The 17,684-nt window shown below is 37.6% G+C and overlaps 1 protein-coding gene across 5 annotated transcripts in view; it reads right to left on the bottom strand.

Moving 5' to 3' along the window:
• macf1a (microtubule actin crosslinking factor 1a) overlaps positions 1 to 17,684 on the bottom strand; it is a 247,530-nt gene that overhangs the window by 165,402 nt on the left and 64,444 nt on the right. Inside the window, exon 1 of one of the 5 annotated variants that reach the window (XM_062436572.1) lies at positions 14,431 to 14,891. The exons of the other annotated variants lie outside the window; for them this stretch is intronic. Coding sequence (XP_062292556.1) covers positions 14,431 to 14,485 — 55 coding nt within the window. The 5' untranslated portion in view covers positions 14,486 to 14,891. Of the gene's footprint in view, positions 1 to 14,430; positions 14,892 to 17,684 lie in introns of those variants that run through there. 5 annotated transcript variants of the gene reach the window in all.

The following is a 17,684-nucleotide window of genomic DNA, read 5'->3' on the forward strand; positions in this document are numbered from 1 at the left end:
ACATGTTTTGGCCCTCAGACCCGCCATCGGTCGTCTCGTCGGATGCGGTTTCGAGGACAACTAAAAATAAACATGGTGATCTGTCCCGCTTCTCTCTCTCCAGTTCATAAATCATTAACGCGACAAAACTGTTGTGACAAGCAAGAGCGAGGCTTATCAAAGAGGTTTACTGACTGATGAAGTTGGTTATAAATATCTTTATATTGATTTATAACAACAGATTATTCTTATGGAAGTTCGGCACTTGAGCTGCAAAGATTACTCAATTAATCGGTTAATCGTTTAAGTCGTTTTTCAAAGCAAATGTGTCAAAAAGTCAACTTTCAGCTTCTCCTTTGTGAAGGTTTGCTGCTTTAAATCTGAGTTATGTGATAATAAACTCAACATCTGTATATTTTAGGCTGTTTGTTACATAAAAAAGAGAAATTTGAACATGTGACCTTTATAGACTGAACGATAAAAGAGAAAATAATCAACAGATAATAAAACAAATCAAAGCTTTTATTTGACGCAGCACTCGTTCTGTTCTTCATACATGAACAAAGGTTACAGATTTATCTCTGCAATGAAGATACAGAACAGAAAAATACTCATGAAAGTAAAAACAGTGTTGACAGGTTTACAGCTTCACTATGTCGTCACGCTGTCAGGCACAATCCTCATATCTCCGTATTTTATCTTTTTTATTTGATTTTTTCATAAATCAATGCTATTGGTCATTGTTTACGTCCATATGTGAGTTTTACAAACATTTAACCAATAAAATGTATAAAAAACGAGCTTGTGACAAAATCTCATTACTCGATTGGTTTTAAAATAATAATATAATAATAAATAAGTAATATAATAATGTATGTGTACTAATAAAATAATGTTTTTGGCGATGAATGGATTAAAATTACTTAATTTAGTCACTTCTTGTTTATTTTTCTTCCTTTTATTATTTGTATTTTCTAAAAGTTTATTCTATCTACTTATTTTTTATATATATATTTATATATATATTTATTTTTTTTGAATATATGTGTATGTGTATGTATAAATGTGTGTATGTAAGTGTAAGTGTGGGTGTACATATGTGTATTTATTGTCTATATATTACTACTTATATGGTTAATTAGAAGTATTTTGGGAATACTAATTACTAAATTATGTGGATACAACCTTTTTTTGAATTTTTTAAAAATGTTTCCTTATTGCTGAGACTGTTATGGGGGATGTTATGTGTTATGTTTGTTTTCAATTTTTTTTTAAATAAACAAAGCGTTGATTAAAGACATTAAATCACTTCTACTGCTGATTTACACTCAAAAGACACAAATACAACCTGAGACATGAAGAAACTACAATATTCATGTCAAACCATGTGAGCTTTGGATAAATAACGACCCATAAATCGTGCTTAAACACCAATATGAGCGCCTGGGTAACAGATACGTGGTGACTGTTAACCACAAACAACGCAGATGTGATTACGGTTAATAAAATCCTCATTCCAGACAGGTAAATGAGACGAAACCCGCAGCAGGGAACGACCAGGAAAGACTGAGAGTCGAACTAAATCGAATTAAAGTCCTTTCACTCCACTCAGCGAAACAAAACCATGAAGAAAATGTAGAAAAACAAAAGCAACAGCCCACAAAAACCCAACGAGCCGAGCTGACCTAAGCATGTTTCCCACAAGCATCTTAACCAGGGAACAAAAGAGGAATTTAACCAGTTCCACAAGACAATTTGGCACCAGAAAAAAACCCTAAAAAAACAGATTAGCTCAGGTTAGCGAGATAATTCAATTTCCAGTCCTCTTGATTGGTGCTGAAATCATCTTCAATCTTCGATAGAACAAGACGGACCAAAAAAAAAGCTGAAATAACAACATTGAATCCAAAAAAACAGGCAAATTGAGAAGCACGGCAGCGACAGCGACGCCAGAAAAAAAGGACAGACGGAAAAACAACCTGAAAAAAAAACTGACAAATGTACCGAGCTGGAGTGCCGTGACATTTTCAGTCATCCTCTGTCGTACCTTGACCTTTATTTCTCTATCGAAGCTTCAACTCAGGAGGGATTTTAAGGCTAGAATGAGGAGCAGCGGGTTGACAGAACTTCAACTCTCCACTGATGAAAACACCAAAACACAACATTTCAATATGTTTCAATTGTGTGTTTTAACTTTATTTGTGTTTAAATTGTAAATGATATAATTATATATACATGTATGTTTCACAGTTTGTCTTGTTCTGAATTGTTTTGATGAAATCACCAATATTAGTCTTATATTTTTAGATGAAAGACGCCAGATCTATCACATTTAATCAGTTTGAATTGTGTTTTTTTAACATGTTTGTATTTAAATATTAAATATATTCCACAGTTTTGACTCTTGCCTTGTTTTTAATTGTTAAAAAATAACAGCTCCACATATTGGGGAATCGACGTATTTGCTTTCTGACCCAGAATTGAGCTGAAATGACACTTCTGCAGGCTGCAGGTGGGTCAATGAGTATCGGGGTCGACGCCCTTTGGCTGTTTCTCACTTGTTAATGATATGTTAACACTTACAGACCTGCCTCCTGACAGTCGTTGAATAAGCCTCCCAACATTGGGAATACACAGATCAAAAAAAGGTAAAAAAGCTACAAATAGGTCAATCACAGGGCTAACATATAATATACACAACCATTCATTTACACCTACGGGCAATTAAGAGTCACCAATTAACCCAACCTGCATGTTTTAGGTCTGTAGGAGGATGCTGGAGGATTACCTGGAGATAACCACGCATGCAGAGGGGGGGAGAAACACGCAGACTCCACACAGAACCCAGACCAGTCTTCCTGTGAGGAAACGCTGCTAACCACTAAACCACTAAACCACCGTACCACAAGAAAGTAACATCACATCTTTCCCCAAACTCCTCTTTTTAAGGACACACGTTTACTGCTGAATGTACGACCTGCTGTGATATGGTGTAAAAGTTGTGATTTTGTGTATTTGGAACACTGATATTAACCCTTACATGCTGTTCAGGGTCCAATTTGACACTTTTTTTTTTTACATTTAAGGGCTGTAAAAACATCATATACATATTTCTTTTAGTCAGATTTTTTCTAATGTGACCTACAGTTTACAAAAATGGAAACAAAATGCATCATGTATTACATTTTTGTGCAGCTGATGCACATTTTTATATATGCAAATGGACTATAAATGTGACTTTTTGGGGTTTTTAGGTTTCAATTTGCAGAGCAGGTGAAGGTTAACACTTAAACTTGATGAATTTATTAAAATGTTACGAGTCTTTTGAATCTGCTGCTGAATCTTAAACGCCTCCTCCCAAAAAAAGACAATCATTTTCACTTCTTTATTTCACTCTAATCTTCTCCTCCTCCTCCTCTTCCATTCTTTACCTTCAGCCTTTTCACCCCCTCGTTCCCATCGCCTACACCCTGCAGTCACACTGTCACACACACACACACACACACACACGCAGTAATTACATGCACAAACGGTGCTCTATCCTGTGTGATTACAGCCTGTCAGAGCTGGGAAAAAAGGAGCTGCGGTTAGAGAGTCAAAAGATACGAGGACGAGGCTCGTAAGACACGGAGAGATAAACGTTCTGAACAGCCACATGTGGATGCAATAAAACACTCAACATCTCCTCTAACAAACCTCAAAGATGTTCATTTGTTTGGTTACACCATCAAAGAATTTAAAAATAGTCACTTTAAATCCAGAAAAACCCAGTGTAGTGATTCTCTGAGTGATGAAAGCTGACACAGACTAATAAAACAACAAATCAATAGAAAAATGTGACCTATAGGGGGCGCTGCAGCACCATCTGCCCCCCTGTTCAGTGGTGCTAGAGGGCAGTTACTGGTAGCTGCTGCCACACAAACATACAAGCAAGAAGTAGCAGCAACACTGAGGCCGCGCCCAACTGCTGAGATGCTGATAAACGGAGGAGGACGCTTATCAAGCTCAACACATCTGGCTCAGCTCTACTGGAAGTATGTCAGTGTGAGGCTGTGTTTGTGACGCAGAGACGCAGAGGGGCAACGGGGTGACCCAAAAAAATAAGAGGCATCGTCAGAAGAGAGAAATGGAAGTGTTAAAGGGTTCGTGCCCTGCTGAGGTTCTCCTGTGAGGGTTTAAGATGCTCAACCGCTGAGTTTTTAAGCTACAGGAAGATTTGTTTGGAAGGTTTTAAACAAATATGGCTTATTTATTCATGTTTATGTCTCTCACTGTCTGTCTCTGATAGGGTGGAAGATACTAAATAAAGCAACGCAGTCTTCTATCAGTAATAAAACACGCTTATCTGACTCAAGAGCTGACTGTGATAATCCTTAAATCTTAGTTTTAATATTGCAGATGTTTGTAAAATTACAGTTAGTTAATAAGTGGAGAGCTGACCACACTGACATGATAAAAAGATGTAATTTTAAGGAGGTAATAAGCCTCTTGTTTATGTTTATGTTTGACAAGCTGACGTGTTTATGGCCTAGAAGATGAAACAAGGTCATGACATGAGTACAATATACAGAATGTACTTTTTTTGTTAAACATGTAAAATGACTATTAGTTAATAAGTAGTGTATTAAGTGGAGAGTTGACCACACTGACAGATAAATGATGTCATTTTAAGAAGATAATGAGTCTCCAATGTATGTTTATGTTTGAGATACTGGCATTTTTATGACTTAAAATAATATAAATTGAGATTTTAAGAGGATACCAGGTCATGTCATGAGTACAATTTACAATATTTCCTTTTTTTAACCCTTTGCCAAAGTTGAACATATATTGTGCTTTGCTCATCTCATCCACATGACAAATATTTAACTAAAAAGCCAAGAATCGCCTCCATTTATCTTCCTATTCGCTTCATTTAGCTTCATTAAAAAACCCACAAATAAAAATAAATTATTACTGTGGCACAATGTTTTAAATATTTCAGCTGTTTATAAAATTACAGTTAGTTAATAAGTGGAGAGCTGACCACACTGACATATAAAAGACGCCATTTTAAGGAGGTAATTTATGTTTATGTTCAACAAGTTGACTTTTTTATGGCCAAAAAGAATATGAATTGATCATTTAAGAGGATACAAGGTTATGGCATAAGTACAATTTAGAGTTTCTATTATTAATAACCAATTCTTTTTACTTTTGCCCCAGCTCAACAGGTTTATCTCATCTATTTGCCAAATATTTAACTATAAAGCCATCAATCGTCTCCATTTATCTTCCTAATCGCTTCATTCAGCTTCATTTAAAATCCACAAATAAAATAAATTATTAATGTAACACGACTGTCTGCATCCATTCAGACTCATTCCTCTATGTCGCCTTCAGGTCACGTCTACATAGAAGCTTTTTTTTTTTTTAAAGAGCGGCATATCAAACCTACAATGGATGACTGGGTGACGTTATTGCTACTTACATATCACTGATTCCCATAAAAAATGTGCTTTAGAGTCATAAAAGGTTCTGCCTGATCTCCTGCATGTGAGCAATAAATCTGTCACAGGGTTTGATGGTGAAGTCAGACGTAACATTTATGTGCTTATATGAGAAATGTTGCAAAATGTGACAAAGACATGTAACATTAAGAATTAAAAACTTCATATTTTAACTTTCTCTGCATCTCCTAATGAGAAACATTTATACCTGTTTGTCTGCTACCACACTCTCTCCTCCTCTCCTCCTCTCTGCCTGATTCTGGCAACCGAGCCAGAAAAACATGGACACAAACATCCAGTCCAGACATTTATGTAACCTGATCAACAGGCTTTGAAGTCGGCTTGTCTGCTCGTGACACCGAACAATGTGAAAATGAACTAACTGCCGGTTGTGTTAAGTAACGGCTTGTTCTTTCAGCAGCAGCCAGAATAACATGATCGGTACTAAGAAAAGGCTTTTGTAAAAGAAGAGAGGAAGTAAAGAAAAGAAAAGGTAACCAGGCACGTTTGGATTAATAATTATAATGATGATTTCACAGGTTTACATCTGTAAGCACTTTGTAACAAAGCCTGTTAACCTTTACACAATGTTCAGGGGCAGATCTGACCCAGTTTTACACTCGAGAGCTGTAAAAACACCATATACACATTTATTTAAGGTGGACTTTACCTAATGTGACTCCCAGTATATAAAAATGGAAATAAAATGCATCTTTTTTTATACTTCTTGTGCAGCTGATGCACATTTTTATATATGCAAATGTACAAATTTGACCTATGTTTATTAAATAAATTAAAAAATCACCATTCAAACATGTTGTATTCTTCATATTCTATAAAAAATGTCTCTCCTGTAACATAAAACAGTGATTGTGAATGTCTTTTTTCTATAAGATTAATCAAACAGAAGGATTAATTAAACATTTATTAATGAGTAATTGGGAATTTATAAATGTGAATTGGTGTAGACACTAATTGTAAGTCAGAATATGAACAGTATGTAAAGGGTTAAAGCATGTCTAAAGTTAATAACTGAATGAAATGGCTTCACTTTTAGAGTTTGTGGTCACTTACATTTGCTAGAGTCTTTAAAACAGCTAAATAATTAATCAAAGACAATGTTTATAAAGACGTGGTTGATGTGGTTTGGCCTCTTAATAATTATTCCTGATCACAAACTTCCAACTGCAGCTTCCTGACTGATGGTTCTTAAACGCTGACTCAGTCATACAAAAGTTATTTTAGTCAATCTTGGACGAGTTCTTCAGGCGCAGCGGTTTCACCTCCACCGCCTGCTGAAGTCGTTAATCCTAATTCAAACATTAATGTCAAGATGTTTTTTTTTTTTTCCTTTTTCTTCTCCTGCTTACAGTTGGCTACTCCAGATAAATCGTAAAGGTATGTGGACCGACACAAACTGCTGATTTCTTTCAGATGGAGAGAGCGGTGGGATTTTTATGCCTATTTAGGGCGTTGTGGTTTCACACTGGATTCAGACGCAGACGCTGTCACAGAGATGGAACTCAAGAAATGGGAAGACGGAGAGACCCAATACTGATTTTTTTTTTGTGAGGATGGTGGAAAATGAGCTCAGATGAAATATGAAGCTTGATATTTAAGTTAAAACACACACAGAGGTTTGTGTGTTGATTCACTGGCAGAAAATGAATGGAAAGCTATTTTTATTTTAATAATTGAGATTTCTGTTTTTATTAAGCACATTCGTTGGTCCAAGCTGCTCAAATGTGAAGAGTTGCTGCTCCTCTCTGTTTGATATCAAAGTGAATTAAATATATTTGTGTAATGTAACAAAAGATGCAATTTGAACATCTTATAATCTTCATTTTGTCTATTATTTGACATTTGACAGTTTCAGCCTTACGTCAATGTGTGTGTGTATATATCAACTTTATTTATATAGTACTTTTATTTACAGTTGAAAATGAATGACCATGTTTTTATTTTAGCAAACAAAAACAAATAAAAACAGACAGATATTAGTAGATAGTAGAAAGGATTAGTCAATAAACCGCTTGGTCCATAAATCTAATAATTGTTAAGAGTAATTTTGTGAGAAAAAAACATCAAATATGTTGTTTTTATCACATTCAGCATCTTAAATATAGATATATATCTGATATTGTCTTGTTTCTTTAATCTTCTATGATAATAAAGTGAATATATTTGGGTTGTGGATTGTTTGTTGGGACTAATAACATTTAAGGCCGTCACCTTGACCTTTAGGAAACACTTTAAAACATGCTTCACCTTTTACTGTTAATCTATAAACCAAACAACTAATCAATTAATAATGTAATTAATCATTAAACACATACATAGAGATCATGAAACACCGAGAGATAGAACAAAGTTAGTTAAGAAATGAAGATAAACCACTGCAACATATTACATGTGGCATTATATGTGCAATAGAGTAAAAGTCATGTGTACGTGCACATGCTGGCGTCTGGTGTCTTATATTGTTGTGTAACCTCGTGGGCTCGTTGTGAGGAGATTGTCGCTCACAGGGTCGACTTGTTGGATTAAAATGTTGAGGAACGGGAGATGTCAAGACTAAGTGATCCAAATTAACTGCCCAGACACTCTTACACACGTACACACACACACACACACACACATCTACACATACCTACGTCCACTTACACTCTCACAGACTGGCTCCATCTACCTGCTGTGTTTGTCTGGATCATCAGCCAGCTGTCCCACCCTGCTTTACAGGTGGACTCACCATCTAAACAAGGTGATTACTCTACTACACTTTGTATTAACCTGATCTGAAATGTCCCCTCCTTAGAAACACACACACACACACACACACACACACACACACACACACACACACACACACACACACACACACACACACACACACACACACACACACACACACACACACACACACACACACACACACACACACACACACACACACACACACACACACACACACCGCCTCTCTCTCTCTCATTACGGTAATTCCCACAGCACGGCACGGCTAGACTGTTTACATCGAGGCAAGAAAAAAAAAAAAAAGGTGAATTCTGAGTATTTATAATCCCGCCAATCCGAGTTAATCCACTTCAAAACAACTTTATTCTCATGACTCTGTCGGCAAAAGACAAAGTCATTACAATGGGAGCTAATGTTGGGTTTACGACAAAGTCAAAAAAACACTCATATGACTGGATTATTATAAACTGAGCCACACACACACACACACACACACACACACACACACACACACACACACACACACACACACACACACACACACACACACACACACACACACACACACACACACACACACACACACACACACACACACACACACACACACACACACACACACACACACACACACACACACTTTTAACATGTTCACTGCCTGGAAGCTGTTTGGTGTGAAGCTGCTGAAACAAAAGACCTTCTGTATGTGACGGTAATGATGGCGGAGAGTTTGATCCACTAACATCTCCTCCACCACATGGCACACACACAGTCAAGGTTTCACCCCAAATGCCCCCCCTCCCCCCCCCTCCCCACCTCCCCCCCAGACACATGGCTGCCCTGCATGTGAGCATTAGATTCAATTAGATTATCGAATGGAAACCCTGCCTGTACTTCTCTTTGGATAACGTGAATCAGACTGTATTCGATGTTCACATAAATAGCAACAAAAGAGGAAGAAAAATGTATATTTGTGAAGCACAGCACCAAAAATAACTAACGTTTTACCTTTTACATACATTCACATACAGTCCTCTAAATGTGTGCTCCTTTAAAAATCTAAAAGTAGTCCAAGATGTCGCCCATGTCTTGTTGTTGAGTGTTGAGTGTGATATTAATTTGCAAGTAAAAGGGAAGGGGAAATGATTCAAGGCGGTGTGCTGTTACTGTGTCTAAAAGCAGTTTCATGGGAAACACACACAAATACTGAGTGAATATACACCTCCTTAATGGATGACTCACTGTCACACACACATTCATCATCTTCTCCCTTTTTAAAGACAAAGAATAGACCATAAGAAGTCTTAACACTATACTAAAGAGTCAACTAGAAAGAGACAATGTATCAGTTAATTAATTAATTGTTTAGTTAAAAAATGGCCGTCATGTTCCCAGAGACCAAGGTAACGTCTTTAAATAGAGAATTCACTTTATAATGATGTTAAAAAGGGAGAAAAGTAGCAGATTCTCACTTTTAAGAATCTGAATCAGTCGCTGCTTTATGTTTTTTTGCCTCCTAAATCACTCGAATGATTAACCAAGCATTATAAAAGTATCTAAGTAATTAATCAGCTAATCATTTCAGCTGTATTACAAATGTCAAGTGGAGATAAGGCAGAAAATAAAAGCCTTTTTTTCTTTAAATGTCATGCTACAGTACAACACAGTAGAGTGGAGGACTTATGTCTTTCCAGTTCATGAACCTGCAAACATGAACCCTGCTGTTAGCACCGGAGGCATTGACACAGATCTGGTGTGACACGGCAACACAAAGATACACAGAAAGAGAGAGACGAAGAAGAGGAGGGCGCTAAAACCCCCCCAACAAAAACAAACAAGTGAGGCACATGAAGATAAATAAGCGCCGAAGTGAATCTAATCTGTGAGTTTGCAGCACCCGTCATGTGAGCGCAGTCAGGTAGAGAGAAAGAGAGAGATAAAGTGAGAGAGAGAGAGTGAGAGATAAGAATAGACGCCGCCAGCTACTCCGCCTTAAACAAATCGTGACCCTCCTCTTCCTCCTCCTCCTCCTCCTCGATTCCCATTCACACACCCTTCCTCTGAGCTGTCCGCCCTGCACACCGCTCTCGTGTGGCGGGTGACGGCAGATGATAGCACTCTGAAACAATGGACGGCCACTTGTCGTTTCATTTCTAAAGAGTAAAAAAGAAAAACATGCTCCTGTGTTCCTGGGCCCCTCGTTGAGGTTAAGCTCCTGATGTAAGAGATGTGAGGAGCTACAGATGGTCGAGGGGCTGCAGCCTCACGGGTGGTCAGACAGAAGGAAGGAACGAGGGCTGAGTCTTATAATATTAGAGTCAATGGTACTTTTACAAGTTCATTGTGAAGGTTTGATGTTAAATTTGAGCCATTTTTAACATTTAAGATCTGTAAAAACAACCTATAGTAAACATTTCCTCTGGGTGGACTTTTCCTAATGTGATGACGCATCATTTTTTTAAATGTTCATGCAGCTGATACACATTTTCGTGTATGAAAATGTCCAAATTATTACAAAATTCAAGCATCACCATTCATACATGTTGCTGTATTCTTTTATATTCTATAAAATGTTCTCCTGGATCATAAAATAGTGATTTTAAATGTCTTTTTTCCCCCATAAAAAAATAGAATACACACTTCATTAATGACTGATGGGGGAATTTATGAATGTGTATTAGTGTTGAGACTGATTATGAGTCAGAATATGAACAGTATATAAGGGTCAAGGACTACATCCTCTAAGATTTAACTCAAATTTGGACAATATTGAGACACTTCATTTGAAATAAACGATTAAGATAAACAGATTAATTAGTTGATTTTTTTAGCCTCCACTATAGTGCTTCCTTATCTAAATACTTTAATACTTAATACTTTAGTGGCTTAATTCACATAAGCAGTGTTTTAATAAATAAGTTGTTACATTTGTTTTGATTACAGTTTCCAACAGGCGGCTAAAACTCAGCTAATAAGTTTAACCTCAAGTGTAATTTAAGGGTTTAAAGGAGATTGTAGGTGATTTTAACCCCGACTGACATCTACTGCTGTAAGGCCTCAGACGGAGCAGCTGCTGGTCGGGGGGGTTAGGTGGGGGTGTTGGTGTTGGTGGTGGGGGTCCTGAGCCAAATAATGTCACCAAACCACAAGTGGCAGCAGGTGTGACCATGATACAACTTGTAGACAAAAGAGAGAGAAAGAAAGAGAGAGAGAAAGAGAGAGAGAGAGGGGGGGCTTTTCAGTGTTTTAAATGTAAATGGGGTGTGGACATGAAGACGACTGTAGAGGATTATCAGAGTCTGACTGAGTGAGCAGACCAAAGGTTGGATTATTTTTAACATGTCTCATAGAGGAGGGCAGTATAAATGGGTGGGATGTGTGACATGATACAGATTTGACTGTATAGAAGTTTATAAATAGAAATCTTCATATTAGAGCTGCAATGATTAGTCGATTAATCAATTAGCTGCCGTCTTTTTAAAATTTATCACCAACTATTTTGGATAAGGGATTGTTTTGAATCATTTTTTTAAGAGAAAAAGTAAACATTCATTGATTCCAGCTTCTCAAATGTGAATATCTTCTGGTTTCTTAATATAATTGGGTTGTGGACTGTTAATTAGGACGTCTCATGGTGCTGTGAGATATATGTGAGCCATATTTTATAGTCCAAAGAACAAACTGATTAACTGAGATAATAATAATGGATTAGTTGCAGCCCTGTTTCACATTTAGTACAACATAGTACATGTTTAACAGTAAGAGTAAGATTACTTTTTTATATTTTAACAAATGCCTGAATGAATAAGTGCTACAGAGAAAAGATCAAACTTGGTTGAAGAGTGTTTATAATCAATAATTCAGACATGGCTCAGTTTTTAAAAAGTGGACATGAAGCAGAATACAGTTTTCTGAAGGCTCTGCAGAGATTTAAATGCAAGCAACTTTCTTTTTGAATCAATATTAAACATACGTGATTATTATTTGAAACTGTGCTCAGACTCCGACCTGTACAAGTAGCTTTAAAGTTAAGCAAAAACCATCATACATAGATATCAATATACATAACTGTGTAAAGTAGGTGAAGACATGTTGGCCATTCAAGACTTTATGGTGACAGTGACACAGCAGTCACAGTATGTGTTACAAAGCTGTAAAAAATCTACCTAACACACAAAATCCTGAAGCTGTAAAGCAGTTGTTGTGCTATAAAAAAAGGGGAGCAAACGCCACACACTCTTTCTCTCTCACTCTCTCTGTCAGCTGTGAGGTGTGATAAGCGCTCAACCTTAACCATGTATGAACCTCTGCTTCCATTACTGCATTTATTTACCACAAACTGATAATAACGTTTTATTCCCAGTAATAAAAACTAACTGCACAGAGTCCTGAAAGTACTGAAATTAAACCAAATTCTGTAGAAAATATACAGAACATATGCTTTAAAGCACCTTGGTACTGTTACCAACTAATATTCAAACTGTGCAAAGTCTATATAATCCTAACACAAATCTCCTATTCATTCTCTTTGTCTGTCTTTCTGAGAACATCATGCTCAACCTGAACTTTGGGTTGAATCCAAACTGATAAGAAAACATTGAGCTCCAAAAAATGACGTACAAATTAACATGCACTGCTTTTTTCTGCAGCCTGAGAAGTAAAACAGTCGGTTTCTTCAGTTAAATACTTAAAAGACTGTTATATGCTGGGCTTGTGCTTAAAAAAAGTATTAAAAATAAATAGAAGAACTTGGACTCGGACCAGAGCCCGGTTTACGCTACGCTCGGTTAACTGCTGTGATAACAGCTGCTGAAGCGAAGCATCCATGCCTGCTTCTGCACGTCACCTGACACTTCAACAATCCATCCCGCTGTTGTCTCTTCTCTTCAGTGTCTGAGTGTTTCATGCACTGCCGGGGAGATCGAGTGTCATCGATGACACACACACACACACACACACACAAAAAGAAGAAGTGTAGAGTAGATGCACCTGGCATCTTGACGCCGGCTCTATCATAAACAATTAGCAGCACTTGAAAATTTGCCCCTGAAGCTAATTAAGCAGAGAGATAAATGTCTATGAAGACCCCGAGGTGCTGTTAATATAGCAGGCACCGGCCTTGTTAGCTTAAAAAAAAAAGGGCAGCCGTTCGTCCTTCTACTGACCCACATCTTATCTGGGCGCCATACAGTAGCTGAGTAGGTAAACACAGACACCTAAATGTTAAAGTTTATAAGAAGAGAACGGCTCAAAGTGGCGTGAAAGTCACTGAATTTAACACGTGAGTACAAGAATAGCTGCAACTCTCACTTTTAACCCTTACATACTGTTCGGGTTAAAGTTTAACCCATTTTGACATTTAAATACAATGAAAACGCCCTCAATGACTTTCTTCTTTAAGCCTGAAATTGTATGACTTTTCTTAAATTGACCCAGATTGTACAAATAAATGGAAATATTTCAAAATGATGTTGTTTTTTTATGCAGCTGAGTCAGTGTTGACTGCTTGATTGGTTTCATGGTTATAAATGAAACCTACCATTCAAATTTAGTTACATCATTCACAGTCAATGAATGAATGAATGAAGGAATGAAAAGAAATAATGAAGGCTTTCAACATGAGATCATAATTAAGTGTGATTGTGACTGAGATATATATGGATGGGAAATACATTTGTTGGTATAAGGACTAATTATAAAGGGAATAAAACTGACTATGAACATATGTAAGAGTTAAATATGTTCAATTTAAGGTAAAAGACATTAAAGCGTCCATTTTTTCCTTTTAATAAGCTTTAAATGGCTAAAAAAAAGCATATTTTACATCTGAAGTCACACAAATCCACAACCGAGTAAAACCTGAAGATCATTTTCTGGGCTTGGTCATGTTTAAACAAACTTCGTTGTTGCACAAGGATCACTGAAAAGCAGGTATGACATCTATTCAGGTGCCCAACCCACAGCACAGTTTGGTCAACACTGATTCAGCAGCACTGATGAGCAATCTGCACGTGCAAATGTCACACTCCTATCATCACACATCCAATCCTCATAAACAACAGATAACAAAAGATAAGATACTGGTCCAATTAAAGCATTATTAACACCATTATAGCCTCTGTTAGCCACGATGAACTCCATGAAACTCTCATAAAAGTTTCTTTTTTAAACATTATCACAGGTTTAAAAGTTAGTTGTGAAAGACACCGACCTCTTTTCTCCTCCAGACCTTGGAGGAACTGCCTGTAAGAAGCCGCTGAGCTCATCCCTCCCTCCCAGAGTAAAGAGAGAAAGGGAGAGAGGTGGAAGAGGAGGGGGAGGGTGGCAGTAGATGAATGAAAAGAGAAAGAGAGAGAGAGAGATAATTACAATACGTAGAGGAGGAAGTACAGAACAGAGAATTAGAAAGAAATGAAGTGAAAGTGTCAAGGAAATGTATAAAAGTGAGAAAAAGGTGAGAACAGAATGAGTAAAGAAGGGAGGAGAAGAAGGAGGAGACGGAGAAGAAGGAGGTGGAGGGAGGAGGGAGGCTGCAGTTGATCTCTGTGGCCCCAGAAGATCCGTGCTGTCAAAGTAGAGTCATCCGTAATCACGTAGATAATCCTTCATCTCTTACTCGCTTCTTTTCTTTTTCTTCTTCTTGTCTTCTCACCACAAAGCGCGCGTGTGTGTGTGTGTGTGTGTGTGTGTATGTTAGCGTCGGTGGTTACGGTAGCTCTGAGTGTGGCAGTGTGTTAGCTCTAAGCCGGATAGAGGAACTGGACTTTGAACACAAGGCGGGTGATGTCACAGCCAGAGCCAGAAACATGTGTTTCATTTGCCTCTACAGAGTGTGTGCATATGTGTGTGCGTCTCTGTGTATGTGTGTGTGTGTGTGTGTGTCACAGAGGGATTTTTTTTCTCAAAAGGAGGCGTGTTTTTATTACTCAATGCTCAGCTGTGCTTTTTTTTTTTTTTTTTTAAAGCTGCATGGTATGTTGGAGCTGGAGTTCCTGAATGAATGTTTGACAGTGACATTTGTCATTCAGTCAGTTTCACATTGTCTCCTGTGTGTGTGTGTGTGTGTGTGTGTGTGTGTGTGTGTGTGTGTGTGTGTGTGTGTGTGTGTGTGTGTGTGTGTGTGTGTGTGTGTGTGTGTGTGTGTGTGTGTGTGTGTGTGTGTGTGTGTGTGTGTGTGTGGCGGGGTTCAGCTGCCTCCTGGATCAACATACTGGAGCAGATTACAGATTCGAGGCTTTGAAACAAACTGTTTTTCTTATTTTTCTGCCCAGTCATGGTTTGTCTCTGGTCCCACAAAATGTGTTCCTCATGTTAGATGACGGTGCTTTAGCCTCTGCACACTCATCTGTCACCGAGCCAATCTGGCAACATTGAACCAAGTTGGAGAATTAATAACTCATTCATGATGACGCTTATTTTATCTGATAAAAATGGAGAAGGGTGTGGAGTACAGCTGCAACAAATACAACAAAAAAGGCCAAATATAGTCTGGTATCAGCTTTTTCTCTGTCATAGTCAGGTTTTGAACTCTTTGTCACACAAAACTGGTATATTTTCACATTTTTAACATTTAAAGGACTAAACAATTGATCGATTTATTGAGATAATAATCTGCAGATGAATAGATGATGAAAATAATCATTATCCGCAGCCCTACAATGAGGAAAACACCTGATGCACTATCAGTATATACAGGAAATTATATACAAACATTCATATTTGTCTTGTCTCATGTGGTTTACGCCTCACTGTTTAATCTCTTCATAATCTTTAATGTTTAACGTCATAAAATAGGGGGAAAAAAATCCTATCAAACTTCCCACAAACCATGATGACATCACCCGGCGTTAAGCAATAATCAACCTCGATCAATGAAATGTCATAAATACCTTTTACAGTCCTCCTTACACTCCCTCTTTCTATACATATCTTATCAGCTCTGTTTTCTCTTTTTCTTTCTATCTCACAAAAAAGTAAACACAACATGGTAAATAATTACCTGACACACACACACACACACACACACACACACACACACACACACACACACACACACACACACACACACACACACACACACACACACACACACACACACACACACACACACACACACACACACACACACACACACACACACACACACACACACACACACACACACACACATAAAAGAGGGCAGATGAGGCCAGAGCAAGTCCATCGCCACGGCAACCAGCAAGTTGACTCCATATACTAACAGCTTCCTTTACTGTAGGAGGTTTGAGGCCACTTCTAAGAACTATGAACGTCAGCAGTGGTAGGAAAGTGCTGCATTCAACGTCTTTTATTCATTTAAAAAAAGTGTTTTTACATCAGAGGCCGAATGATGGAGAAAAACCTCGGAAAGGTAAATGGACGAGTGGCTGCGGTTCACAGCAGGAGACGGTGAAGTGAAAGTTGGAGAATAGAAAGCTCAAGACTATATATGAGTAGAGTGAGTCTGAAGCATGATCAACAGCAAGAAATACATAAAAATAAGAGCTGAGAAATGTGTCCATTAAAAAATCATGAATCATATTGTTTATAATATAATAGCTGCAATTTATCATGTTGCAACTACATTTCCTGGTGAGACAAAGTAAGCAGGATTTATAGACTCTCCTTTTATCATCAATATGAACTTATCAGAAATCAATTAGAAAGTGATACATTAGAGTTAGAAGTTAGATGGATAGTGTCAAAACTTAATATGGTAGGATTATTAAATAGCTACGTTTCAGACAAGCTTTTATTAACTAACCGGTCCTATAGTGACTGACAGGAAATGGGTCTTTTTAAGTCTTTCAGTGGTTCGCACTGTCACTCCTTCTGTTTGTTTTGTACACTGATGATTGTGTGAGGCGGCATGAGACCAGACATGTCACTTAATGTGTAGATGACTCTGTTATAGTGACTCATCTCCAGTTGTTAATGAGTTCTTACAGTGGTGGGACTTTCCCTTTCTTAAACTCAATTTACTAAAGGCCAAATTTGAGAATCATCAGTATTTATTCTTTTAAAGGAAGCTTGGCAGTTTTGAAGTAAATCTTGTATTGAGTCTTACTTTTAGTTTAATTTACTGTTTTATTTAATTAAACCTGACAAATAAGTAAAAGTGTGATGATGAGCTCTAAAATCACTAACTGATATGAATGATCTCTGTCTTCTTTATCAGAAGAGACGGAAGAGAGCAGGAACAGATATGGTTGCTCTTTTGCCCCGGAGGATATCCGAAGGTTCAGCTTGTAATCGGAGGGTCAGTGGACTGAGGCTGATTAACTGTGATACTGTTTCTGTTGCTGTTATATCTGACAGTTCCTTTTGTATGGTCTGGTTATATATAGTACTGAAACTGTATGTCCATTTAGCTGCATGTGTTTTAGACTCCACCCTTTAAGTTCTTTATGTTTTTTAAGGTGTTTGCTGCTAAATGAATTGCTCCAG

This window comes from Scomber scombrus, chromosome 16 (assembly GCF_963691925.1).
Source record: "Scomber scombrus chromosome 16, fScoSco1.1, whole genome shotgun sequence".
NCBI classification, from domain to species: domain Eukaryota; kingdom Metazoa; phylum Chordata; class Actinopteri; order Scombriformes; family Scombridae; genus Scomber; species Scomber scombrus.